The sequence below is a fragment of the Aedes albopictus genome, chromosome 1 (genome assembly GCF_035046485.1).
Source record: "Aedes albopictus strain Foshan chromosome 1, AalbF5, whole genome shotgun sequence".
NCBI lineage: Eukaryota > Metazoa > Arthropoda > Insecta > Diptera > Culicidae > Aedes > Aedes albopictus.
The window spans coordinates 17,556,939-17,584,715 of NC_085136.1; the positions used below are offsets into that span (position 1 = coordinate 17,556,939).

The 27,777-nt window shown below is 41.6% G+C and overlaps 2 protein-coding genes across 2 annotated transcripts; one reads left to right on the plus strand and one right to left on the minus strand.

Annotated features, from left to right (window-relative positions):
- Positions 1–389: 389 nt before the first annotated feature.
- LOC109415811 (solute carrier family 35 member E1 homolog) lies at positions 390–27,594 on the plus strand. The gene is made up of 4 exons (XM_019689747.3): positions 390–1,236; positions 26,059–26,393; positions 26,454–26,693; positions 26,770–27,594. The coding sequence occupies exons 1-4, from the start codon at positions 909–911 to the stop codon at positions 27,076–27,078; spliced, it is 1,212 nt and encodes a 403-aa protein (XP_019545292.2). The 5' UTR covers positions 390–908; the 3' UTR covers positions 27,079–27,594.
- On the minus strand, positions 15,070–20,053 carry LOC134290840 (uncharacterized). The gene is made up of 2 exons (XM_062858074.1): positions 18,790–20,053; positions 15,070–18,733 (listed from the first exon to the last, which is right to left on the minus strand). Exon 2 carries the CDS (start codon positions 18,531–18,533, stop codon positions 15,471–15,473), a length of 3,063 nt encoding a protein of 1,020 aa, XP_062714058.1. The 5' UTR covers positions 18,534–18,733; positions 18,790–20,053; the 3' UTR covers positions 15,070–15,470.
- Positions 27,595–27,777: the final 183 nt, after the last annotated feature.

Here is a 27,777-nt window from a genome sequence, read left to right on the forward strand (position 1 = left end):
CAAAATAGTTTTCAGGAATTCCTCAAGGAGTTCCTTCAGGAATTATTACAGAAGCTGAGGAAGTAGCCACTGTTGCCAAGGCTTATCTAAATAAATTTTAAACACAATGCCTAGCACAATGCAATGATTTCATCGTGAGGATGTAACGGTCATTTCAAACCGTCTTCGAAAGAGCCGGTTTTCGAATATAATAGGAACCTGCGTGCGAGTGCGCTGCGGAAAGGACGGAAAAAGGAACGTCAGCTGACGTGACACCCGCATCCAGCAAGCGAAGCTGTCAATTCCAGCTGATACCACTACTACAGTGGAACCAGCATCACCGATGCAAGCCACATGCATGTAATCGGTTTTATATACTGCTTGTTGGCAGGGCTGCCGAGTTTGGGCCTTCCGATTTGTATGGGTAATCGTGCACGAGGATCCGAGCCAAGAACGTCGTCGTCCGTCGTCTCCCGCGTATCTTCTTTGTCGTCGGTTTGCCACCGCACCATAGTCGCCGCCTTTGCCCTGCTGCATCGGTTCCGAAAAATGTAAACGTCAATGGTTCACGCGATTGTGCGAAAAGTGATTCTCGCGATGTGTTCTCTATCCCTGGGAATTTCCTTTCGGTTTTGACCAGAAAGACGCGTCGCCGTGACTAGTGTCTGTTTACTTGGTGCGTGGCCAAGTGAAGAGTGAAGCAGTAAATTTGTCGACGTAATAGCGTAGTTTGTCTGCCTCCCCGGGAGGACAAGTGCCCGTTTTGCCCGATTCCCAGCGAAGGGACTGAGTTCCCTCGAGACGCGGGATTCGAGGAGTGCGCTAGAGTGTGAAGAATCGGTGAGCGGAGCCTTTCAAATCCTTCGCTGAGTGTCATTGTCTTCGCGAGAGTTGCAAGGTCGACGACGCCTGGCCTGCTGTGATTCATCATGGCCGTGGACAAGACCGCCACTCGACAGATGATGACGATCACATTCCTGTGCATCCTGTGGTATGTGGTGTCCAGCAGCAACAACGTCATCGGCAAGATGATCCTCAGCGAGTTCCCGTACCCGATGACAGTGACCATGGTCCAGCTGACCAGCATCACCGTCTACAGTGGGCCGTTCTTCAACCTGTGGGGCGTCCGCAAGTACGTGGACATCTCGTGGCGATATTACTTCAAGCTCATCGTGCCGCTGGCACTGGGCAAGTTCCTGGCCTCGGTCGCCTCGCATATCTCCATCTGGAAGGTTCCAGTATCCTACGCACACACGGGTGAGTTTCGTACCTACTGCTTCGCATCGCATATCTCAGTGAATTTCAATCGCAGCAAGCCAGGTCAAAGCCAAAGTTACCACAGTGACCTAATCACCCAATCAAAATCGCCTAATCCAAACCAAACATTGCACCTTCACCGAAGCTATTACAGTAGTCAAGTAGTGGATGCAGTGGAGGTGGTTTAAACCTCTCTCCTCCTTGCCATTCACACTCTATCTCTTTTCTTCGACTACTAGAGTGGTGTGGTGGTGGCGTGGCGCGAAGTGGAGCAGCACGCACCACACGCCGATGATGCGATGGCCAAAGTAGCCTGGTGCTATTGCATAAAACTGGTTCGCCGCGTTATTTTGCTCTCGGTATTCGCGCAAGCAGAGCTCGTGTTTGGGGTTGGACCAAGCGGCAAGCGGCGGCCAATGTTACGTCGGTCAAATGCACCACCAAGGTGGGGTAATAGATAGTTCCGAAATTATTCAGATGTAATGCTTTTGCCGTTTTGTTTGGGGTAAAGGTATGGGCTAGTAGGCATGTGACAAGTAAATGCTCAGTTGTCGTAGGGAAAACATCTTAGTTATTTCTGCTATTCTAGTTTAAGTTTGATAACCTTTTAAATTTTAATAACATTTTTTCCATCGTAATTGTTTGATAATTTAAAAACAATTTCTCAAAATTAACGAAAACTTACTTGAGGACAATACATTTTAGACTCTTTTTAGACAGAGGGTTGTTTTATTACCCTACGAGTTTAAGGCAGATTTCCATGAAACTTGTGGTAGTTTAGTGTTTATCAAGTAGGCTAAGGACAGGATTCCATAAAGGACTAGTTCAACCATAGACTTAATTTCAACTGTCAAGAAGCGAGTTTTCTATATTTTTCTATGAAAACTATTCAGTTATTTGACATATCGACGACATTACGAAAATTTATGTAACACTTCTGCAGCAATCTTTTCACATTGTTCAAATAAAGCTGTGATAACAATCGCTAGGTAGCGTATTTACCGGTACCGTATTTATTCAACTGTATTCATGTTAGATGCTAGATTTTTCAACTACAGTATAGGCATGGGACCTTGGATTACTAGGCAGGAGGGTAATCTCCCTGCTTCTTCTTTCTAATTCTGCCATAACATCCCAACTCAATGAAGAACATTGTTGCAAGAATATTATTTAAGGATTTCACCATGGTAAAAATTCCTGTAGATTTCTTCCAGAAATCCGTGGAGATTTCTTCCAGAAATCTGTGGAGATATCTTTCAAAAACCTGTGGAGATTTCTTCCAAAAACCTGTGGAAATTTCTTCCAGAAAACTGTGGAGATTTCTTCCAGAAAACTGTGGAGATTTCTTCCAGAAATCTGAGTAGATTTCTTCCAGCAACCTGTGGAAATTTCTTCCAGAAACCTTTGGAGATTTATTCCAGAAACTGTGAAGATTCCTTCCACAAATCTGTAGAAATGAAGATTTCTTCCCGAATTTAATGAAGATTCCTTCCAGAAATCTGTGGAGATTTCTTCCGGAAATCTGTGGAGATTTCTTCCGGAAATCTGTGAAGATTCTTTCCGGAAATCTGTGGAGATTTCTTCCAGAAATCCGTGGAGATTTCTTGCGGAAATCTGTGGAGAATTCTCCCAAATATCTGTGGTGATTTCTTTCAGAAACCTGTACAGATCTCTTCCAGAAACCTGTGGTGATTTCTTCCAGAACTCTGTGGAGATTTCTTCCAAAAATCTGCGGAGATTTCTTCCGGAAATCTGTGGAAATTTCTTCCAGAAATCTGTGGAGATTTCTTCCAGAAATGTGTGAAGATTTCTTCCGGAAATCTGTAGAGATTCCATCCAGAAATCTGTGGATATTTCTTGCAGAAATCTGTGGAGATTTCTTGCAGAAATCTGTGGAGATTTCTTCCGGAAATCTGTGGAGATTTCTTCCAGAAATCTGTGGATATTTTTCCGGAAATCGTGGAGATTTCTTCCGGAAATCTGTAGAGATTTCTTCTAGAAATCTGTAGAGATTTCTTCCAGATATCTGTGAAGATTCGTTCTGAAAACCTGTAGGCTCAGTGTACCAGTTATGGCTATAGTACCTCAAATTCGCCATAGTTGATTTTAAACCTTTAAAGATACAAATCAACAAGAAAAAAATCGTGAACAACAGATCACGAACACAAAAGATGATTGCAATTATTCAAACTTCACAATTTGCTCAAATTATGGTAGAAATAAATCATTTTCCTTAACTTTTCGGCCTCCTTGCACCCTATTTCGCCATAGTGTACCAGTTATGGCAACTCCCATAAGGAATGCATGTAAATAGTGCGAAGTGGAACCCAAATTAACAAATGTGTCCATAACTGGTACAGCGTTCCTATCATTGGCACACGCCGTAATAAATACTAAAAGTAGTTTTGGCTCCGTTTCTATATTTTTCCTGTAAAGTATTAAAACAAATCAATCATTTAACTTATTGTTTACATTCGTCGGTCTTCTTCTTATTTTTGTAGAAATAGTTTTTCTTAGGTGGTGCGATAACTGGTACAGGCACCCTAGAGATTTCTTCCAGAAATCTGTGAAGATTTCTTCCAGAAATCTGTGGACATTTCTTCCAGAAATCTGTGGAGATTTCTTCCAGAATCCTGGAGATTTCTTCCAGAAATCTGTGGAGATTTCTTCCGGAAATCCGTGGAGATTTCTTTCGGAAATCTGTGAAGATTTCTTCCAGAAATTTGTGGAGATTTCTTCTAGAAATCTTTGCGGAGATTTCTTCCAGAAATCTGTGGAGGTTTCTTCAAGAAATCTGTGGAGGTTTCTTCAAGAAATCTGTGAAGATTTCTTCTAGAACTCTGTGATTTGTTCCAGAAATCCGTAGAGATTTCTTCTGGAAATCTGTGGAGATTCGTTTTAAAAATCTGTGGACAATTCTTCCGGAAATCTTTGGAGATTTCTTACACAAATCTGCGGAGATTTCTTCCAGAAATTTGTAAACTTCTTCCAGAAAACCGTGGAGATTTCTTCCAGAAACCTGTGATTTGTTCCAGAAATCTGTGGAGATTTCTACCACAAATCTGTGGAGATTTCTTCCAGATATCTGTGGAGATTTCTCACACAAATCTGTGGAGATTTCTTCCATAAATCTGTGGAGATTTCTTCCAGAAATTTGCAGACTTCTTCCAGAAATCCGAGGAAATTTCTTCCAAAAATCCGTGGATATTTCTTCCAGAAACCTGTGATTTGTTCCAGAAATCTGTGGAGATTTACTTGCACAAACCTGTGGAGATTTCTTTTAGAAATATATGGAAATTTCTTCCAGAAATCAGTAATTTCTTCCAGGAATCTGTGAAGATTTCTTCCAGAAACCTGAAGATTTCTTCCAGTAATCTGTAGATTTCTTCCAGAAATATGTAGATTTCTTTCAGAAATCTGTGGAGATTTCTTCCAAAAATCTGGAGTATACTTTCAGTAATCTGTGGAGATTTCTTCCATAAATCTGCGGAAATTTCTTCCAGGAATCTGTAAAAAAATCTTCCAAAAATCAATAGAGATTTTTTAAACAAATCTGCAGAAATTTCTACCAGAAATCTGTGGAGATTTCATCCTCAAATCTGTAGATGTCTTTCAGAAATCTGTGGAGCTTTCTTCAAGAAATCCACAGAGATTTTTTCCAGATTTTCAGTTGTTAACAAGGGTTTCCCGTGAAATTTCTCCAGTTATTTCTCCAGAGTTTTTCAAAAATTCCTCCTGGGATTCCTTCAAAAATTTCCTTGGGAGATATTCAGATATTTCCATTGAGATTTATTGAAGAGCATTTCCTGCGATTTCTGAAGCCACTCAACTCCAGAGACTTTTTCATAATTTTGGTGATTTTTTTTAAGAATTTCAGCAAGGTATTTCTTTAAAAGTTCTTCCATGTGGTTTACTGTTTCTGAAATTCCTCTAAAGAGTTCTGCAAAGATTCCTTCAAAGGTTTCTCCAAGAATTCTTTGAGATATCCTGCAGGAAGTGTTTCAAATATCCCTCCAGCTAATAAATCACTTCGAAGGTCTTCCAGAAATTGCACAAAAAATCTAGACGAATTCTTGAAAGAATCCATGAAGGAAACTGCGAAAGGAATACCTGGATTGTCTGGGAGAATTCCTTAAAAAATCCTGGCGATACCTTTGGAGATTCATAGAAGAAATTCTTGAAAATATTCATAATATTCCTTTTGCATGACGTTGGGAACAGCTCGCATGCGTAGTGCACGGTTTGGGTAAAAAATTACCCTAATGCCAAAGGAGGGTTGAGGGATTCTTGGACAAACATTCCTGAAGTAATTTCTTTATTTATCTCTAGAAGAAATTCTGGATGAATGTCTGGGGGAATATCTGAAAAATATACTTATTCTAAGAAAGAAAAGTCTGAAGAAAGGAGAAAGTCTGGATGTTTTTTTTCTTTGTGTTCATAAATTTTAATGGAACCCTCGGAGGATTTCCTGGAGGAATTCTTAGAAGAACTCTTAGTGATACCTCTGGAGGAATCATTGAAAGAACTTCCTATACAATTTATGAAGAGAATTTCTGAAGGAAATTCTGCAGAAACAAAAAAAAAACGACAGAGAACCAGGAAGTGCAGAAATTTCTGGAAAAAAATCAATCATGGAAGAACTGCGGAAAGGCTCTGCATTTGCCAGTATTAATAGTAGAATTTCTTGGAAATTTCCTTGAAAAATACCAAGGAATAGATTCTTTAGTAATTTTGCGAGAATCTTTGGAAAAATTCTTGAAGCATCTTGAGGCAAAAAATCTGGAAGAATCCATGAAAAACGGTATTTATAATCCTGGAGGAATACCTGAAGGAACTTCCGGAGAAACCTCTGGAGGAACTACACAGAAGAATCTTTTGAGAATTTCCAAAAAACTGACAGAATTCCAAAAAATATGGGGTAATACCTGAAGCATCTGCTGCAGAAATTCAAACAAAGATTTCTGAAAGAGTTCCTCGAACAATTACTGAATGTATATAAGTGAACTCTAGTGGACCTTCTGGAAGAATCTCCGAATGGTTGTGGAAAATTTCCCATAATATTCCATGGATTTTTATAAAGCATTCACGCGGAATTCTTTCAAAGATTCATCCCGGGATTCCTTCCGGGTTTTTCCACGGATTATTCCAGGGAATCAAACAATGAATCCTACCGGGAGTCTTTCAATGGTTCTTCCCAGGATTTCTACAGGGACTTCGCCAGGGATTCCTTCAGGAATTCCTTCAATGATACCTCCCGTTATTCCTTTATAGATTTTTCCCAGGTTTCTAGATTTTTCCCAGGGATTTTCTAAGGATTCTTTTCGAGATTTCTTCTAGGATTCCTCCTGACATTACTTTAATGATTTCCTGGAATTCTTTTAAGGATTGCTTGCGGAAATCCCTCCGACATTTTTTAGGAATTCCTCCCGGGATTCATTTGGGGATTCCTCCAGGATTTTTTCTGGGATTCCTTCAAGTAATCTTTCAGAGTTTTCTCCTGGGAATTCTTCATTTGTTTCTTCTGAGATTCTTTTATAAATTTCTTCAGGCATTTTCCCGGGATCCCTCTTGGAATTCTTTCCCGAATTTCGTCGTTGTGTTCTGAATTTCTTCAGGAATTCTTTCTGTACTTCCGTTGAGAATTACAATTCTCTCGGGCTTCTTTCATTGATTCTCTCCGGATTTCCATTACAGGTTCCTCCTATGATTCTTTCAGCTATTCTGTTAAGAATTTCGTTCGACACTCCTTTAGAGAATTTCTTGCGAGATTCCTTCCGGCACTTTTTCAGGCACTCCCGAGATTCATTTGGAGATACCTTTGGGGATTTTTCCTAAATACTTTCAGTGATTCCTTCAGATATCCCGCGATTCCTTCATCGATTCTTCCCGAATTTCTTTTAGGGCTTTCTCCCAAGATTGTTTTGGGAATCTTACAGGAATTTCTCCCTGGATTTCTACGTAGATTAGATCTAGAGATACCTTCAGGATTCTCTCACGAACTTCTCAGGTTCCTTCAGGCATACTTCCTGATTTATTTTTTTTTGGAACTGCATCTCAGACTTTTCGTGGAATAATGTTTACTGGAACATGACTATTTACAACAAATTTATTTGAAGATTTGAATTGTGAGACACCTTGGGAATCTGGTAGGCATCTTGTAAAGTTCTTTTTATAAATTTCACCAGAAATCCATCAAGAATCTGATTAGAAATTCTTCAGAAAACTTACCAAGGATTAAGAAATTTGCATTTTTTAAGTATATTTCAAGAATTTCAGGAAAATATTCACCTATTCAACACTTTTTAGGGGTTTGATTTCACCACAGACAAACAGACGTAACACTCTGATAATTCCCATCGTACTTCGATTTAACGATCTTTTTCAAAATTTGATAGTTGGCCAACTACCCACCTGTGGCGCTCACATCGTTTTTGTTCGAGTTTGACGTTTGCTCACTACCGCCACCTAGTTGATGGTCGGCCAAACTTAGTCATTTTAGCATTGGGCGAATATGTTTCCGTGACTATGATTTGAATCGAAAAATGTTCGAAGTGTTACGTCTGTTTGTCTGTGATTTCACCGTAAGTTAACCAATAATCGTGCCAAAAATCAACTGAAAATGTCTGAAGTAACAAGGAAGCCTCGAGAAAGTTTTGCCGTAAATATCATTGGTCTGTACAATAAATTTGCTGGTACTCTCAAGACTAAAACCGCCAAGGATTTCATTTTAAACCCATCAAGAGTCTTGCAGGAATCAGTGAGGTATCTCAAAACGACATACTCCAACAATTGGCGTTATATTTAGTACAGTGCGCCAGAATTACGAAATTATCAGTTCAAGGTAACATTTTAGCTTTGTTTTATTTCATTCCATAATTTTAGGAGCTTGTATTAATTCTAACATATTGTTTTTTGACCGTCGTACTCCCTGATCAGTAATTAAATTTCCTAACCCTAACTATACGAGTTGAGATAAACTTACATTGCGTTATGCGTTTGTCACAACAACCACAGATTGAGGCAGTGAAATTGTTGTTGATGCGGGTAAATAAATTCGCTGTATTATACTGAAACTTGGCCTGTTTATTGAACTTTCTGATTAGCATATACAGCAGGTAATAGAAGCGTCTTCTCTTCCCTTGCGTATCATAAAACAAATTAGCATATCATGAGATAATCACAGAGTTAAAATATGGCAAGAGGACCGATATAAATTCCTACTGTTGCCATTTGGCAACATTTTAACTTTTTCAATGAAGACAGATGAAAAATGTGATCATAAAAGAACGATGATCCTATAAATTCTGAATTATTAAATGAACCGAAGCACGTATAGCTAATAAAGGAACACGCATTTCAACGCAATTCGCGCATAGTATTGATCAACGTTGTTTTTTTAGAAGAATTTCTAAATTATTTCATCAGCTGAATCCTTTGCTTAGTGCTTAATGCTGGAAAATTCCATCTACCCCGGATAATCGGTAAGCCAAAGGGGATTAGGCTCTATGGATCTCATTAGCCGATCTAGCTTATATCCTAATGGCTCTGTTTCGGATGTACTGTCAGTTGTGATGATTCAAGAACCGCCTATGTTCCAAGATTCATCGTTGTTAGGATGCTGTTTGCGTCCTTCTTAACTCAACTCCTACGCTAGCCGGGGCCCGTGGCGTAGTGGCTACGCGTTTGCTTCATAAGCAGATGGTCATGGGTTCCATCCCAGCCCCGGCACTTTCGTTTGTTGCTCTTTCCCCCTGAAGCTGACCCTCTTCTGAGCCAATGGCTCAAATGGACCCGGATTCTTGGACAACGGCGACCGGCAACTCATAATGGACCCAAATCGGACTGGACACAAGAACAACCAACAGCCACACATTAGCTTCCTCTTGCTCATCACTCTACCATGATAGGGTAGAAAGTGAAAGCAGCGCAACGGCTACCAGTTGGATATAGTAGAATTAGAATAGAATACATTTAGGCGCTGTACAAATTGTAAGTACAGCTTCCAATTGGAATCGCTCATGCAGTGCCCTAGTGGACAAAAGAGCTGTAAATTAGGTTAAGGGCCGATTTCTTCACCCGGGCTTAAATTTTAAACATTTTAAGCCGGGCTTAACTTTTTTTCAATTTCTTCACCTCGGCTTAACCACTAAACCCGGTTTAATAAAGCTACGGTTTACGTTAAGTGTGGCTTATTTTAAGCGGTGCTCTGAGGTGGCTTAGCAGCACTAAGCCAGGCTTAAGCCGCAAATTGCAGAGTTTGGGTTTCTTCACCTGCTTCATAAATAAATTTGTGAAATGGCAGAAAATATTTTTTAAGAAACATGTACACTTAGGAAAGATAAAATTGTAAAACGTTTGGTTACGGATGGAGACGAGGATAAAGAAAATGATAACCTATAGCCGGCGGGTCGTCAATATAAAATATTCACATCGGGTTTGGGACAATCAAGTTTTTACATTAGATTGAAAGCCTTCAAAAAGGCACCGTGTTGATAGTTTTGGAAATTTGTCATACTGATTTGGAAGTCGAAAGTACATTTGCATTGAAGTTTTTATTTATTTTAACCCGGTCCTTCCATACTGCTCATCTTCGTACGGGGTGATTTAGTGAGTTTTTGGAGGCAAAGTTTACAGGCCGCGTTTTCATTCGGTCGTCGTCGTCGTCTATTTGACTGCTCATCTTCGTACGGGGCGGTTTATGATACGATAAATGCAACAAACAACATTTTTTGCGATTTTAGTCAACAGACATTGAAATGTTCGTCACGTCAACTGTCGGCCCAAGTTCCAAAGCCACGTTGGTTCAAATCACTTTATTTTCTCTTTCGTTAATTTTCGCACTTCGAAAACTATCTGAATGGTTCGTCATCTTCGATGTCGGCATGTGTTTTGTTTTAGTCCAAATGAAAATAAGTGGTTTGATATTAATAGGGTTGCATGAATCACTCCACTTACCAAAGTGAACTCATATCATGCGCCCTTTCCCCTCCCCACTAACAAAAAGTCCTTCCCATGACAGACGTGGAGACGCAGAGGTGATCTCGGTCTTTAGTAAGCAACGCACGTCATAATAACATTCCTTTCCTTCCTCGATGACCGTAAGGACGTGGCCGGCGCCGTTATTGACCTAATAAAGTTTGGAATTCTCGAAGATGCACATTGAGGACGGTAAGCTACTCCCAAGCTCCGTCTGTTGGTTCCTTGTGCAACTTCGATTGTTCTGGTAAATCACGGAGTAGCAACTACGAATAGTACGGTCATCTATGCTCATGCTCATTAGCGTGGTTCAAAAAATCGTTTTTGCTCCACACCGCTTATTCGATTCCTAACCAGAGTATATGCCTTCTCACAAAATTTGAGTTCATTTAGTTGAAAATTGAGACTGCACAAGCCCGTCAAAGTTTGTATGGGATTTACTATGGGAAAACGATGTTTTTCATTCAATCAACCGTAGCATTTCCCCAAGTGCCCTAGTGGGTTAGTTGACCCTTGGTAATCCTAGGCTACTCTATCAGCTACAACTTTGCCGAAGACCGCATTCAAATCGGACGCCTCATTAATTAGTTACCGATTTTTATCCAGAATCGAAATCTTTACTCATGATGGTTAAACTATTCGGTGGGCATCACTGCATTCTGCAGTGGAACATAGTAGCCATGATTTCAGTGTGCTATCTTTGGCACCATATGCAGCAATGTTGCCTGCTGGGAAGCTGGAGGATCATAGCTAAAGTTTGCCCAGTTGGATACAAATCGATAACTAATTAATGGGGCGTCCGATTTGAATGCGGTCTTCGGCAAAGTTGTAGCATATAGAGTAGCCTAGTATTACCAAGGGTCGACTAACCCAATAGGGCACCTATGGAAATTCTACGGTCGATTGAATGAAAAACATCATTTTCCCATAGTAATTCCCATACAAACTTTGACGGGCTTGTGCAGTCTCAATTTTCAACCAAATGATCTCAAATTTTGTGAGAAGGCATATAATCTGGCTAGGAATCGAATAAGCGGTGTGGAGCAAAAACGATTTTTTGAACCACGCTAATGCTCATGCTATGCTCATTTTAACCCGGTCCTTCCATAATTTCAGGTCACAATAAACATATTCGTCTCTTATGATTCAAGAGATATTTTTTTTTACAAACAAATTTTGGATGATACTAAAAAAAATCTTCTAATACCTTTTTATACACTGATTTCTTTTTAAAACTTAGTTCAAAGCACGTTTAGCCCACCGAACGTGCCACCGAATATCCAACATTTTGACTCATAATTCTAAATATAAAAAGTTTTATTCGTGGTGTACTTCTAAACATGACTTATTTTGAATACCTAATAGGGTGACGTTGGATATTATTGGCAGGTTTGTCCTCTCCGTCGTAGGGGGTTTTTGTCGGCCAAAATGCCTGAAACATTGCCATATCATTCAGTTTACTTTGGAAGGATTTGAGGCCAACTTTGAGTTCAATAGGTTTCTTAAAACCTCCCGTGACGAAGAGAACAAAACTGCCGAAAACACGACGCAAGTGGATTTTAAAAATCTTTATGCAATTCAGTATCATAATTTTAATTTTATACTACTCATTTCAGTATCATAATGACCTACTTTTCCGTGTCGGTTCATTATGCAATTAAAATGAGTTGCATAATAAAAAAAGTGTCATAATGTTCATAATGCAACCCATTTGAGTTGCATTATGAACATTGTACAACTCAAATGGGTTGCATTATGAAAAAACATCATTGCATAAAATGTTGTATGGAACTCGTTGCAAAATTTGATTTTTCAGCATTCTTCGTATTTACTCGGCAAGCCTCGTTGGATAAATGTACGACTCGTGCTGAAAAAATCAACTTTTTGCAACTTGTCACTTAAATAACTATTTTGCAACTCAGTACTATGAAATTTGATTTATACTTGCCGTATCACAACGGACTAGTTTATCGTACTATACCAAACAATTGCAATATGATTCATAATGCAACTGATTTTTGTTGTATTATGAATCATAATGCAATTGGTTGATCCTCAACCCGAGTTGTCACGGCAAGAGCTTGCCAATTTGTCACGGTTTTGGTACAGCTTAATCAAAATTTAGTGTCTAGCATTATAGAACACATGACTGTTCCCATCGAACCACCGTTCGATTCTCCGGCAAGCCTGGTTCGATAAATGTACAACTCGTGCTGAAAAAATCATTATTTTTGCAACTTGTGGCATAAATATGTATTTCAGCACTGAAAAAACGTTCCGTTTCATATTTTAGAACAAGGCAGCGTGCATCGTATTAACACATTTTTATATTTAAATCCTAATTTTTTTGCATGGGCCGTAACGCTCGACCATATTTTTCTTTTCTTTAGAACAATGTGAGCAGCACCTAAACATTTTTTAAAATAAAGTATTTAAAACACCAACCAATGGAATACAAGTAGAATAAACTGTTTCTTTAAGGGATTTCAGTTTATAGTGTAACTTGAACTTTGCTGTAGCTTTCATTGAATGTACACAGTTCATAATTTTAAACATATTCGAAAAATGGTCTGAACTCTGGAGCATCTCACGACAAACACATAGCATAGCATAGCATAGCATAGCATAGCCGACCGTACACATCCTGGGGTGGCTGTCGATAGAGAAGTTTAATGCGCCAGAAAAGTTGCCTGGGACTTGACAAACCTTTCATTTAACGGACTCTCGACACCTGGCCAGGTCCTTACGATCAGCGGGGATAGGGAGGAAATGTTGATTAGATATCTACTCAGAATATGTCCAAGAACTTGGCCCACTTCATAGATATCTGGAGTTGGATGTGGATGAGACGTGTTATGGGAAGCTTTCCTTGGCGAAAAAGCACATGACAAATTATTATAAATTTAGTTTAATCATTTACCTGGTTACCGCTGGAAGAGTAAATATTAGTAGTAAATATAATGATTTAACAAAAGATTGATTACGATACGATTGGATAATTGAATTCAACTGAATACGCATATAAAACAGTTGGTTATTGTGGGAAATCAGTTCACAGCTTCCGAGTGAGAGCTCCACAGCAAGTCGTATGATCGTCAGCCACATCCGTTCGGTCCGATGTCCAACCAAACAAAAAGCACCATGCGACCAGTACTGAATTTCTCACTGATGGTACGTTCACTTAATACCATGGTCGTTCATTTTCACCGGCGCAAAATTGAGATTAACCGCGATCCGGTGATCCAAACAAGAAGAAGTCATCACGACCCGATACATATACACACGCGATATAATCATCGTGGACCAAATAACCCGAGCAAAGTACAATAACTGACCACTAACAAACTGATAACTAGTACTCGCTCCAAAACTCATTTTACATTTTTGTGTTATCAACTTGATAATTCATGTTACCACACCTGTCAAACTGGGGGGCATCATCGTCGACGACAACAGTGGAAGTAAGTTATCCATTACCGTTGCAAATAACTTTTTGATAACAAAATGAGTTTTCATTTGGATGAAATTGATTGATTTACAGAAATTGTTATCAGGGTGCCTTTGACGATAACAAAATGAGTTATTTCAATGATATCCCACGTATACTTGGTTGTTATCATGCTTGTTATGTTGCCTGCTTATTCAGCCAAAATGAGAACAAATTTAGTTATTATTTTTTGATATCAGATAACTTATTATATTATCCGGTTGTTATGGAACTTTGCTCGGGAACCTCTTCAGCCCGTTTGCAATCAGCATACTCTTCAAGACATTTAGACGAAATACTCGGCTTACAACGGCTAACACCCTCCGAAACATTCAACTTCCATTGAATCTATATAATCCGGGAGGCGTAGGGGCAGCCGAACCATCAGCCAAATCGCGAAAAAAAAATTCACTCGAAAAATTTGCTGTCAAACGCAAAAACACCTGCACTCGCGGTCACCGTCTACTTCGATCTCCTGGAGCATCTCACGACAAACACATTTTCAAAAACTCACTATCGAAATGCAACTTTATTTGAAGGCGATTATGGATATCAAAACATAAAATCAACATTGCAACGCCTTTTCTGCAATGTGGCACTCCAACTTTGTACAATGAGAGGCAAATTCGAACACCAAATGTTGTGGAACGATCATATGTAGTAGGTACTAAATCGTAGACTTTCGATACTAGCGTTGGATAAAACATCAACAGTCTAGGTAGATCATTATTGTTAATTTCCTTCTGTATCCGAAAGAATTACCGAGCGATTCCGCTTTTCCTGTTAAAATTTCAGCGGATGTTTTGTTGTTGTTACTCCATACTGCATATAACGGGCATTTCAAAATATCGGCGGCTTAAAATAACGTTTCCATTGGAAAGTCACTGGAATGATATGGGAAATTTCGTTAAGCTTGGCTTAGCGTAAGCCGTCACCTTTATTTGCTAAACCGGTGTGAAGAAATGCAAATATTTAAACCTGGCTTAAGAATTTGGCTTAACTTTAAGTGTGGTTTAAGATAAACCAGGCTTACGTCGTTAAGCCGGGTAGGTGAAGAAATCGGCCCTAAGTGATTGAAGAATAAAAAACTCCTACGCTAGGTCGTGGTACTTGGTTGTCTTGCCGGAGAACGTTGATTGGACATTTTGGTCCAAGGAGAATACATTTTACTAAGGTTGCGCAGATAAACATTGCAAACCACTGATTGTCTCTTTCATTCTTCTGGTGTTCTTATGGAACTGAAATAGTGACGTCACTATTTTAGTTGCATAAGAACACCAGAAGAGTGGAAGAGACAACCAGTGGTTTGCAATGTTTATCTGCGCCACCTTAGTAAAATGTATTCTCCTTGATTTTGGTCTACAGCGAAGTCCCGCTTCATCCTTTTGTCGTTAACCGCAATATCGGGCCGGTTGGAACCAATGAGGACGACCGTAGTGATCTCGCAATCTCAGTACAGCTTTATGCAACTATTTTCTAGAACCGGGTCCGGCAGGTACTTGTTGCACAACTTGGGCTAAGTTGTGCTTTAAGGCAAGTTGTTAGTGCACAATCTTGGCGGCTTTGTTGTGCCGATCGAGGTAGGCTGATCCAGCTAACACTGAAAAGCCGGCAACGACATGCTCGAGCGTTTCTCCTACTGAATTACACACTTCCTATTATAGCGATCATCCATGTTCACGGCGTTCGGTGGTCTTGGAGCAAAGTCGTATTTGTAATTCAGGACAGCTCAAGCTAGAAATTTATTAATTAGTTTCGCATGATTTTCATTTTAACATAACTTACAATTTAGTGTCCGAACAGTGCAACCGACGAACAAATGCTTACCACCCAGTGCTGAAATCTCCATTTGTACCATCTGTGCGTCTGAAATCTTCTTGTTGATTCCGCTGGTCCACTGGATGCATAACGATTCTGTCCGGCCTTCCAATCCCAGAGTATCAGCGATAGTTCGTTCGATGAGGGTAACGGATGATCCGTCGTCAAGAAAGGCGAGCGTATTGACCTTTCCGTATTTCCCATAGAGTGTAACGGGAAGAACACGGAAGAGTATTGATACAGTAGGCTTCTGGTGGATGGTAACTGTAGCGTTAGTATTTCGCTCTGTTTGCTTTGGATCCATACTCGATTCATAGTGGAGCAAACGGTGATGCAGCTTCTGGCAACCGTTGACACCGCACACTTCCCCTTTGCATGGCCATCGCAAATGGGAAATTAGACATCGTCGACAAAGTTTGAACTCTTTCACCATGTTCCATCGAGCGTCCAGGCTGAGTTCCTTAAATTTCGAACACTCGCTAGCTTGATGTCCCAGCGCACTACACGCAGGGCATGGCTTAGCTTCTTCGGCTTTTCCGCTTCTTACTCCAGTCAATTCATCTCTTTTCGGTTTACTCGGTACTGACTCAGATTCCCATGGATCCATGTTTGTATGGGCATTGATGTACGCCTTCTCTTTAGGCTTTGACCTGTCATCCTTAGCGAACTTCTGATGAGGACTAAACAGTGTGACGCTACTTGTCGCAGATGTAACTTGGGTCATGTAGTCACTAAACGCGCTTAGGTCCACCACTGGCAACTGCTGTTGGTACAAGGCCCAGTTGAATTTGACATTCGCGGGGAGCTTATCAACGAGCTCCTGTAGTAACGAAGGATTTGACAAGTGCCAGTCCAATCCAACAGCCTTCAAATGCGCGCAGAGATTTTGTACAACTAACCCAAAGGTTATCAACGTTTCCAGTCGTTCGGGTTTTGGCGGAGGAGTCGCCCGAACTTTCTCAATCATAGTGTGTACGATTTGCTCCGGCCGTCCAAAAAGGGTCTGCAATGTTGACATCACCTGTGGGATCGTAGACGGGTGTAACAAAAAGCTGCTTACAGCATCCTTAGCTGGTCCTTGCAGAGCTCGTTGAAGTCGCAGCAAATTTTCAGCATCGGAGTAGCCACAGGCGCTTGTTGAATTACAGTAGCTGCTAGAGAACAACGGCCAATCGAGTGGATCACCGGTGAAGATTGGCAATTCCTTGGAGAGTACTTGCCTGGCAGCCAGCTGCTCAGGAGATGGGCAAAACACTGCTTGACGCTCAGGAAACATCAATCTCTGACTTCTTTCTGGTAAAGCCGTAGAAGATATTGTTGGGTGGTTTATCAGAGGAGGAAGAGTGTGATCCGAACGAGGTGGGTGGTTTTTATTCAAAGTCAAGGATATTGGGGGGTGGAGATCATGGGTGTGATAACGAGGCGGTGAGGTGTTCATTTTGCCAAATTGGGGCGGGGCGGAACTTACCGAGGGCGGACCGATTACAAACCCTATGGTTCCCGTGCGATTCTCCTGCTGAACTGATCCCAGGTTCGGTTGCTCTGGCTGCTGTTGTTCCCTATGTCTGGTATTACTAGCGCTCAATCCATCGCGATCATCCTGGTGACACTTCTGGCTAAACTGATGGAGTTGATCCGCTAATCGTCTTTCTGCATCCTTCAGCCGGCGTATTTCCGCATCACGTTGTTCCAGCTCCTCGTGCCGTCGTAGTTCCATGGCCGTATGCCGGTCTGAAAATTCCTGCAGCTTCTTCTTCGTATCAGCTTCGTGTTGTCGAAATTTCTCAGCTTCAGAATCCTTCTGCAGATGTAAACGCTTGATTTCGTCTACTAGATCCAACTCCCGTCTCCGTCGCGTGTCTATCTCGGTTTGATGGCGCTGCTCCAGCTCGCTCGTTTTGCGCCGAAGTGCTGTGTCCCTTTGCCACTGACCATATGGTAAGAGAACGTTACTTGCGAGTTTTGGTATAGTTCCAGTGTGCTTCACAGTTGGCTTTTCTTCTCCCAAAAGGTTATGCAAGGAGTTCAGATTCACCAACGAGATACGAGTAGGTGATATCAGATTGCCATCCATCTGATCATTGCCTCTATCTACTTCTCCGGGATCGCTTTCCCCTATTGTGATGCTACCAGTTGTGCGTGTGGGCGATATCAAGTCAATGAAACCCGAAGGCTCACGCTTCATGGGAAATAGTCCTTTGTTTATGATCTGCTCATCGCGGATAGGAGTAGAGGTGCATTGCTGGCCTACCGATTTTACTGGCGTATGATGAGTTGGCACATATGGCTTAGACGTCTCTACAACGACGCCCGTACCAGGATCACTGGTTGATTTCGCCTGATTGTCGATCCAATCCTCAATACGTTTTTCGGTCGAACGTGTGGAACGCTGGCTCCTAATGCTCACGATATCGTCTTCCTCGTCCTGCTGTATAAGCAAATCACGTTTCCGCGCCAAGTACTGCTTGTCGCGTTCGATTTTCTCCCTAGCGGCCCTCTCATTCATCAATCTTTCTCGATCTAGCTGCTCCTGCCGCGCTTGCTCTTCCAGTTTTCTCTCCTCCTCTAACAGAGCCAGCTCACGGGCTAATCGGGCTCTTCTGGTACTAGAAGTGCTTGAACGTCCGCAACTGGATGTGGGTGGCGGTGCAGAAGAACGTGGCCTACAAGATTCGCACGTAAACCGGTCTCGTGGTACTATATTATCGTTGGCGCATGTAGCATGACAGAATTTTGAACAGTTCTGGCATTGTAAACTACGCTCCGCATCGACTGGCTGCCCACAGGTGGCACATACGTGTTCAGTACCACCATCGGCTTCAGCATCTGACGTCACGAATCTTACCGTTCGGTTTGTTTGCGGGATATCATTCTCTACTTCACGAACAATACCAGCCGATGTCGCCTCGCATGTGCTCTTTGCACTAATCGGGTCGGTGTTACCGCCATCACTTCGATGTTGACTGGCCGATGCTTTTGCCTTAGCTTTAGCTTGGGAGCGTGTTTTTCTCGTCATATCGTCGTTCGTAAATTCTTGAGATTTGTTCACGGCGTTCGGTGGTCTTGGAGCAAAGTCGTATTTGTAATTCAGGACAGCTCAAGCTAGAAATTTATTAATTAGTTTCGCATGATTTTCATTTTAACATAACTTACAATTTAGTGTCCGAACAGTGCAACCGACGAACAAATGCTTAGGGTAATGGAAAATAATATTATCTAGAAAACAAATATTATAAATTATGGCAAAATAACATTTTAAGGGGAAAACTTACGAATTCACTTGATTTCAAATTCTACTTAATCGTTTTGGAGAAAATGTTGCTTCTAGTTCTACTTTTGACGTTGATGTGTTATGGTATACAAATTTTCAGTGACATTAATCTAATCGGTCCTCTCTTTGCTGACATTCGTGTAGTTTGTGCATATTGGGTCACAATGTTGGCGCTTTAGCCGAGGGGCTTGTCTGTAACAATCCACGTCTTCGTGCAACAGGTACCGCCGATAGTACTGCGACGCAATTACCCGGTCCTGGATGGCTACCATGAAACCATCTGTTTCCGAGAAAAGGTCACCCCGCGATCGACGCCTTGCTCGAGCTCCAGTTGAGGGGAGTGCATCCCATGCAACTACTTCTGCTTCCACGCTACGATCATCTCGTCAACGGTCTTGATGTCGCAGTTCAGCTAGTAATCCGTCTGCGCATCAGATGCAGGGCGCTGTAAACGTGGTCAGCTTCACATACAGTGCGATACATTTCATCATAGTTCTGGCTTTCTACGAAATATGCTCGTAGCTGCTAGATCTGGGAGACACATAGCGCCTGGATATTGGTGACGCCTCTACTTGCTATTGCGCGTGGCAGAGCCACATCTCGATGGACGACTTCGAGTGGCGCATGCGGTGCTTGGAGAACGCCACTCGTACTGCTCCTTCTAACGCCTCGAGGTCAGTCTTGGTCCACTTTACCACCCCAAAGCTGTCGAGGTCAGCAGTGGCACAGCAAACGTATTGTTCGCCTTCACCTTGCTGCCGGCTGACAGAAAGCTCCTCAGAACACAGTTGACACGAAGCAAGAACTCGTCCTCCAGTTCCTTCTTGATCGCTGTGTGGCGAATACTTCTCAGTTGCCGAGGTGTTTGTACACTTCGTCTTCAACCATATTCGGAATCTCCCCCTGTTCGTTGACACGGAAACATATGGCGTCCACTACTTGATTCCGGGCCAAGATGGACTGACCGAAACTTGTCAACTCCAAACTCCATCCGGATGTCGTTGCTGAACACCGTCACAAGCTGCAACAGTTGATGCAGCCTCTGTACTGCCCCCATTAGCACAACAGTCCCATGTGAATAGGAAACCCAGCAAACATTGGACTGTTATGCAAATAGGGGCACTGTACTGATTCCGCAAGCAGATTCAGGTCGTCGAATTGGTTCAGTGTTCTTCTGAGGGGGTTCATTACAAGGCAGACAATTGTAACGTCTTGGAATATCCCCCTCCTGAAGCTGAAATTCTGAAACGCAACGCTGTTCCGTCGGTAATTTGTAGGGACGTGCACTACATCCCATTCCATCCCATCCGCGTCCTGCATTAACCTGATGACGTTCCCGTCTAACTTGTACAACTTCAGTACCTTAAGAAGGTACGAGTGCAGTACTGAGTCGTACGCCTTCTTGTACTCGATGTACGCCATGCTCAGGTTCCTCTGCTTTTCAAAGGCTTGACCCACAATGACTGCACTGCATCTATGATGACCTGATCTTTGCACCTTGCGTGTTTTTGCGACACTTTTTTTTTTCATCGGTCATCACGTTGTTGGCATCGCGGTGGGTTTGTATCTTCCTCGCTATTACCGACGAACAGCCCCTTGTACAGACTCGAAAGACACGTTATTGGTCTGTACTTTGCTGGATTAGCCGTGTTTTGGTCCTTTGGTAGAAGTAATACTGCTTGTGGTACTCTCCAGCTTGACAGATCAAGTAATAATAATTTTCATCAATGGCAAGGCCTACTAGGTGGTACACGTAACTACCACACTGCTGATAATGAACTCTGGTAGCTGCGTGAGATCTTCTAGCACCATGTTGAAGCATTACATCATCCGTTTGTGAATCGAGGTATTTATACCAAAAATTGTGCATGAAAACGGGTCCTGGTGCAGCCCAATTTCTGGTATACCGGTTAGATTCCCGTATATCCTGGGCGACTACTACAACCGCGGTCATGTCTCCAACACCATTACACTGTCGTTCTTTTTCTGCCAACCACATCCCATCGTCACTGTTCTGGACAAGGGGTTTCCACAGATTGACCCAGAACTGTGTGACGTCGCCAATCTCCGGAAGGCCTTCTCCATAATCAGACTTTTCGTTTCGGATGCAGTTGCAATAGGACAGATCGGTGAAGTACTAGATTTGTAGTAATGAGCTGAATTTTAGTATGGTGAGAAGGTCAATTCTCAATTTCTGCATTGAAATGATGCAAAAAGCGTGGGTATTATGATTCCTTGCCTAATTTGATGCTGTTTGAGCAAAACTTTGGGCAACAGTGTTGTTGTTTTCTCCGTTTCTTGCAACATAAACAACATAGTTATCCAAAGTTTTGCTTAAGCAGCATCAAATTAGGCAAGGAATCATAATACCCACGCTTTTTGCACCATTTCATTGCAGAAACGGAGAATTGACCTTCTCACCATACAAAAATTCAGCTCATTACTACAAATCTAGTACTACACCGAACGTGCCCCATAGGACAGATCGGTGATGTACTAGATTTGTAGTAATGAGCTGAATTTTAGTATGGTGAGAAGGTCAATTCTCCGTTTCTGCAATGAAATGGTGCAAAAAGCGTGTATGATTCCTTGCCTTATTTAATGCTGCTTGAGCAACACTTTGGGCAACAGTGTTGTTGTTTTCTCCATTTCTTGCAACATAAACAACATAGTTATCCAAAGTTTTGCTCAACCAGCATCAAATCAGGCAAGGAATCATAATACCCAAGCTTTTTGCACCATTTCATTGCAGAAACGGAAAATTGACCTTCTCACCATACCAAAATTCAGCTCATTACTACAAATCTAGTACTACACCGAACGTGCCCCATTGCAGTTGAAGAACTCCTTTTCGTTAATGTTGAACATATGGTTTTGTTATTTCCGTTTTGAACATTCTAAATAATGCCGCAATCGTTTCCCAAGAGCACTTAACCGCTGTACATGGGTGTCGAGGATCTCAGTAATGTTGACTTCTTTGAGATCACGAAGTTTGGGACGTGTGCGACCTTCACCGTCTCCTTGTGGACGCGTCCAGCGTCTTGACAACAGCCACCACAGCTGAATACACAGTTAACTGCAGATCCTTGAGGTTCTGTACGACCTCCAAGCATATTAAAAAAATTATTTTTATGTTAGATGTCTCATTTTACCTTGTAAATATTGTCCTAAAGTAAATTCACATTTGTAGTGCTCTGGCGTGATAGAACATCATGAGATCGCATCATTCTCATATTGATGGTCTACATTTAGGTCATTTCGAACAAAAATCAACTAATAGATAAGGGAATCGTTCCCTAACTCGAATCAGGATGCCCCCTTAAAATTAGAAATTCCTAGAACAAACTCAAGCAATGAAAGCAACTGATCCAGTGAACAAAAAGGCAACCTGCCATAATAAAACACAATTACAGGATTGACTGATGGATCAACAACATTTATGAAGCCTCATCATCCTGTCTTCGGAAATTGTTATCCACTGGGTAACAGAGTAAAATCTATGTTCTGTTGTATATGTCCATATGAGATGTCCTAGTTTATTACACATTTGTAGTGTTCCACTACAAGATGTTATTTTAATATGCATTTGTAGTGCTTCACTAGTTTTTCATAATAAGTACTGTGGCAAAATATCCTGGTTTAGGATGCTTACTGCACTTGTTAACAGCTACGAATTCAATAGCTTTGGTATTGGGTGCCGGGACATGGGTTCTGTCCCACGGAACTGCGTGACTGCTGTGGCCATGTGGAATATCTGCTATTGGTTCTGAAGCAGTGGGTGCAGTCGAACCACGAGTCTCACTTGCGGCTTGATGTACTGCCGTCTGCAGCGGTGAGCATATTATGAGACATAATGATTGTTCGTTTCCGTGTGCACAGCTAGTTCAAGTCTAGCTGGTTCGCAAAGCGAGGGAATCTTTCGTTGAACATTTCCAGCATCCCTGATCCGCCGAACATGTCCAAGTTACGCCCCAGGGTAACATTTTTTAGTCAAATATACTAGAAGAAGTTCTTAGAATTTGCATAAAACCAAAATAAAAGGTAAACGGTTTTATGACGGTTCTCAAAACCTCTTCAAGACTAATTGGTCATTAAAATGTTACTTGGGCGTGGACTGGAAGGCCGCTCTTGCACTACATCTTTCAGCCGCTGGCCACGCCCTCTGTGCCCGCTCCAGGACCATTTCCAGTAGGGGCTCTCTCCTCCGGCGATCGCATTCTTCGGTTTCGTCTTGACCTTGTGAAGCGAACTCAGATCGAGCCATTCAATCAGCCTCAGTGCTGGTAGAAAACCAATTCCAGATCGATTGGTGAGCTCGTTGCATACTTTTAATCACGCAGTACGCCAATTCACTTATCTTTTTTTTTGCATTCTGACTTCATGTACCTAAATGAATGAAAAATCTCTTGGACTTCTTCAAAGATTCTGCAACAGACAGTCGATAGTCGATAGTGCTTAACCCTTTGGAGCCGGAGGGGTCATATATGACCCCAACATAGAAACGGCTGCATAAATTCACCCATTCGATAAAACAGAATACTGTCTTGTGGAGCGGATCTGGTGTGATGGTTAGAACACTTGACTATCACGCCGAGGACCTGGGATCGAATCCCACTCCCGAAAAACTCGCAAAATGTGAGTTCTTCCTTCGGAAGGGAAGTAAAGCGTGGGTCCCGAGATGAACTAGCCTAGGGCTAAAAATCTCGTTAATACAGATAAAAAAAAAGAATACTGTCTTCGGCAAAGTTGTTGCAAATTGAGTCCTCTATTAGGAAAAATGGGAATATTTGTATTTGTGACTTCATGGATAACCTAGAACATCCTGAACACCATGAAATTTGGAAAAACGAAATAATTGACATACCAGTTGTTCTAAAAGCTGAACTTGGATGTGGGTTACGTTTATATGTATTCATTTAGCCTTCGTCAAGAATATCAAAAGGTGTTTTATATTCTGGGATGTTCTAGGTGTTCCAAACTGTCCTATAGTGAAGTCCTTCAAATCTACAAGAATAATTTTATGTATTTTCGCCACAAATAATAGCATTGCATAACCTACTGGGGTCCGTGAAGCTCTTGACATCTACAATGTCATTTCTGGATACTATAAGGATATTCCTGGTCAGCCAAACTACCCTGGAGTTCAGAACTTCAGGTCTACACTCGCAACAGTTGCCATATCTGTTGTACTGAGTAACGTTGCATAATCAACCGCTGTTACTGGAGCAATCTGAAGTCTACTAGCTTATTATAAACCTTTGGGACATTCAGGGTCGTCCAAACTGTTCTATAATGAAGTCCTTCAAATCTACAAGAACAACTTTATGTGTTCTCACCATAAACAATAGTATTGCATAATCTGTTGGGATCCGCGAAGCTCTTGAAATCACAAATGTAATTTAGAGACACTATAGGGATATTCCAGGTCAGCCAAACTACCTTAGAGTTCAGAACTTCAGGTCTACACTCGTAACAACAGCCATATCTGCTATACTGCCGTTATTCTGCAAAGTGACGTTAGCGACATTCCTAATTTCGACGTCTTTTGGCGAAAAAATAACACTGTGATATGCTCGCTATATTAGAATGCAAAATTTAGTCGTATTCTAGCATCCATGGAAGAAAACTTAGAGAAAGGCCAGGCATTTGATGCACAATAACCAAAAATGTGCCACAATTGTCAATGTCGCTTACGTCACTTTGCAGAATTGCGGCAGTATACTGAGCAATATTGCATATTTATCCGTGGTTACTAGACCAATCTGAAGTCTACTTTTTTATCATAAACCTTTGGGGCATTCAGGTTCGTCGAAATTGTTCTATAATGAAGTCCTTCAAATCTACAAGAAAAACTATATGTGTTTTCACCATAAATAATAGCATAGCATAATCTGCTGAAATACGTGAAGCTCTTGAAATCTCAAATCGCGGTAACTGAATCAACCTGAAGTCTACTGTATAGGATTATGGACCATCGGGACATTGAGGGTCGTCCATACTATCCTGAAGTTTAGCTCTTGATAGTAACAGTATGTATTCTCACAATGAACTTTAGACTGTAATCTGTAATCCCCCTGGCATATCATGAGTCATTTCAAGATAGTTTTGAGATTTTCCAGATCAACTATACTACTCCTGAGGTCATAGCTTCAGGTCTACATTTGTGATAACAGCTTTTGCCACTACGTTAAGTAGTGTTACATAATCCACTGCACTTACAAAAGCAGTTACAGGAACAATAAGCTTTGTACCTATTATATTTTTGGGATATTATGGGCTTCCTTACTGTTATGAAGCATAGTTGATAAAAACAACTACTGTAACTTTCAGAAGGGCACTGGACATGATAGATTACAAAACGTAACTTTGTATAATGAAAGAAGTTAGGGTGTAACGGTAGACTTTAGGATCTAATCTTAAGAAGAGTTTGGATGACCTAGGATATCCCAACTGATCTGATACTGTCCATTGAAGTGTCAGAAGACTTACTGAACATGATAGATTACAAATCATAGCTTTGTATAGCAAAAGAAGTTACTGTTACACCCGCAGACTTAAGGATCTAAACTCAATAACAGTTTGGATGACCTAGGATATCCCGACTGATCTGATACTGTATATTAACCTTTCAGAAGACTTACTGAACATGATAGATTGCAAATCGTAGCTTTGTATAATGAAAGAAGTTACCGTTACACCCGTAGACTTTGGGATTTAACCTCAAGAACAGTTTGGATGATCTAAGATATCCAGAAATGATATTCTGCATAATATTCTACCGTTTTTATGCTATTGATCACCAAAACTACAGAGAAATGTGGAACAAAATCCATAATAACGCTTGAAAAAATTCCGACTTCAAAGTGTTAAAGTGTGTACAATATGGAGTGCAACAAATAGAAATAACAGTTAAGAAAACTCGTTTTATAAGTTTGTTATTGAATCCAATAACAACCGGATCCTAAAAAGAACATGGTTTCTTAATTGCCCAACTAAACATCATTACCTGCCTTTAATCAGTGTAATGTTTTCGACGACAAAAGCGTACATCGAAACCGCCTTGAACACGGAAGCAAGACCAAAACGTTCCTTATCAATCAAACCGGTTCGTCGAAGCATGGTTGAGCCATATTGCTCTTGCGTCACCGAGACGTGCCTGCGCCAAACACAAACAACTTCTTATCAATTCCCAGAGAATTCCCCCTCGATTGAAACAATTTTCCCCTTAATCACGTACTAATCCCATGAATTCCGCTTTCTCTATTTACAGTGAAAGCTACCATGCCGCTGTTCACGGTGATCCTATCGCGGGTGATCCTCCGGGAACGGCAAACCAAGGCCGTCTACCTGAGCTTGGTGCCGATCATCGTCGGCGTTGGAATTGCGACCCTGACGGAGCTGTCCTTCGATATGATCGGTCTCATTACCGCCCTGCTGTCCACCATGGGCTTCTCGCTGCAGAATATCTTCTCCAAAAAGGTCCTGAAGGAGACGAACGTCCACCATCTGCGGTTGTTGCACATCCTGGGCCGACTGGCGCTGTTCATGTTCCTGCCGGTGTGGATCTACTTCGATCTGTTCAGCGTGATGAAGCATCCGGCTATTGTAAGTGTGTTCTAGAATTCCACGTTTCTACTTGACTAAAATTTCTTGGAATTCCTGTAGACAACCGGTGATTACCGAGTAATCGCACTGCTGTTCACCGACGGCGTCCTCAACTGGCTGCAGAACATACTGGCGTTCAGTGTGCTGTCGATCGTGACGCCGCTGACGTACGCGGTGGCCAGCGCCAGCAAGCGAATCTTCGTGATAGCCATATCCCTGTTCATTCTGGGCAACCCAGTGACGTGGGTCAACATCTTCGGCATGCTGGTCGCCATCATGGGTGTTCTGTGCTACAATAGGGTAAGAAAACGAAATGACACCACGTTCATGGTGAACTCCAGTATAACCGACTTTACCTATTGTCCCGCTCCCGTAGGCGAAGTACTTCTCGCGGCATCAGCAGACCAAGGAGAGCATTCTGCCGTACACCAACGCCAACAACAACATCAAATACAAACCGTTGGAGGACACCACTCTGCTCAATGGGTCCGCCCATGGCAAAAACGGGTTCGTGTCCAATGGAATGGCGAACGGAGGAACGGCGGGTTACTTCCAGAATGGGGGCGGCGCAGCTGCGAGCAATAGCAGTACCAGTAACAGTAGTAGCAATCTTCTGCTGAGCAATAGCAACGGAGTGCATCTGACGACGGTGAACGGAACGCCGAACAAGTTGCTCTTTGTGTAACCAAGTCGTAGTCGTCCGAGTTTAGGTAGACTGTTTAGTTTTTTTTTTGTTCGATTTTGACTATTTATCCTGTACAGTTGACAGTTACTAGTGCTCTTAGAAACAATAGTTGAATAATTGACGAGAAAGGATCGGTATCGCATGGCGACCGCTCTAGCGGGCAGATAGATACGCTATATCATAGAGATCGTTGTGGAAGTGATGACGAAGTTAATTTATTTGTTTCGCTCGTATTATGTTTAAGCTTAGGGTCCTCGTTGAGAATGTATTTTTTGTGCAATCGTTAATGTATTGAATCGGACCGAATGAAGAACCGTGACACGCAACGCATAGTATTTCTGGGAGACGCGCAGTGTTAAAAAAAAGAAGAATGATATTTGAAAACGACGACGTACTACATGGAAGTTCGAAGACGGATAACACTGATTGTGACAAGGGAACGCATATTTTGACAAGATTGCAAGAAAAAATATTAAACAAATAAAGGCTATTTTATATATGATGATTATCAACGAACATTGATTATGAATGTTTCTTTAGAGATCTGTCCCTTAAAAAATGCAGGTAGACCTAAGGTCCGCAACTTGCTCAGGAACTCAGGTTTTCAAGTTCTAGAATGTCCAATTTCATAAAACGACAAGAATTTCTGTAGAATAGTGAGTGTGTACCTTAAATTCATCAACTAGATAAATTCTATTC

Coding starts and splice junctions, on each gene's coding strand:
- LOC109415811 (XM_019689747.3), top strand. CDS start 909: ATGGCCGTGGACAAGACCGCCACTCGACAGATGATGACGATCACATTC. Junction 1,237..26,058: donor AGTATCCTACGCACACACGG/GTGAGTTTCGTA, acceptor CTCTATTTACAG/TGAAAGCTACCATGCCGCTG. Junction 26,394..26,453: donor TGATGAAGCATCCGGCTATT/GTAAGTGTGTTC, acceptor GAATTCCTGTAG/ACAACCGGTGATTACCGAGT.
- LOC134290840 (XM_062858074.1), bottom strand. CDS start 18,533: ATGACGAGAAAAACACGCTCCCAAGCTAAAGCTAAGGCAAAAGCATCG.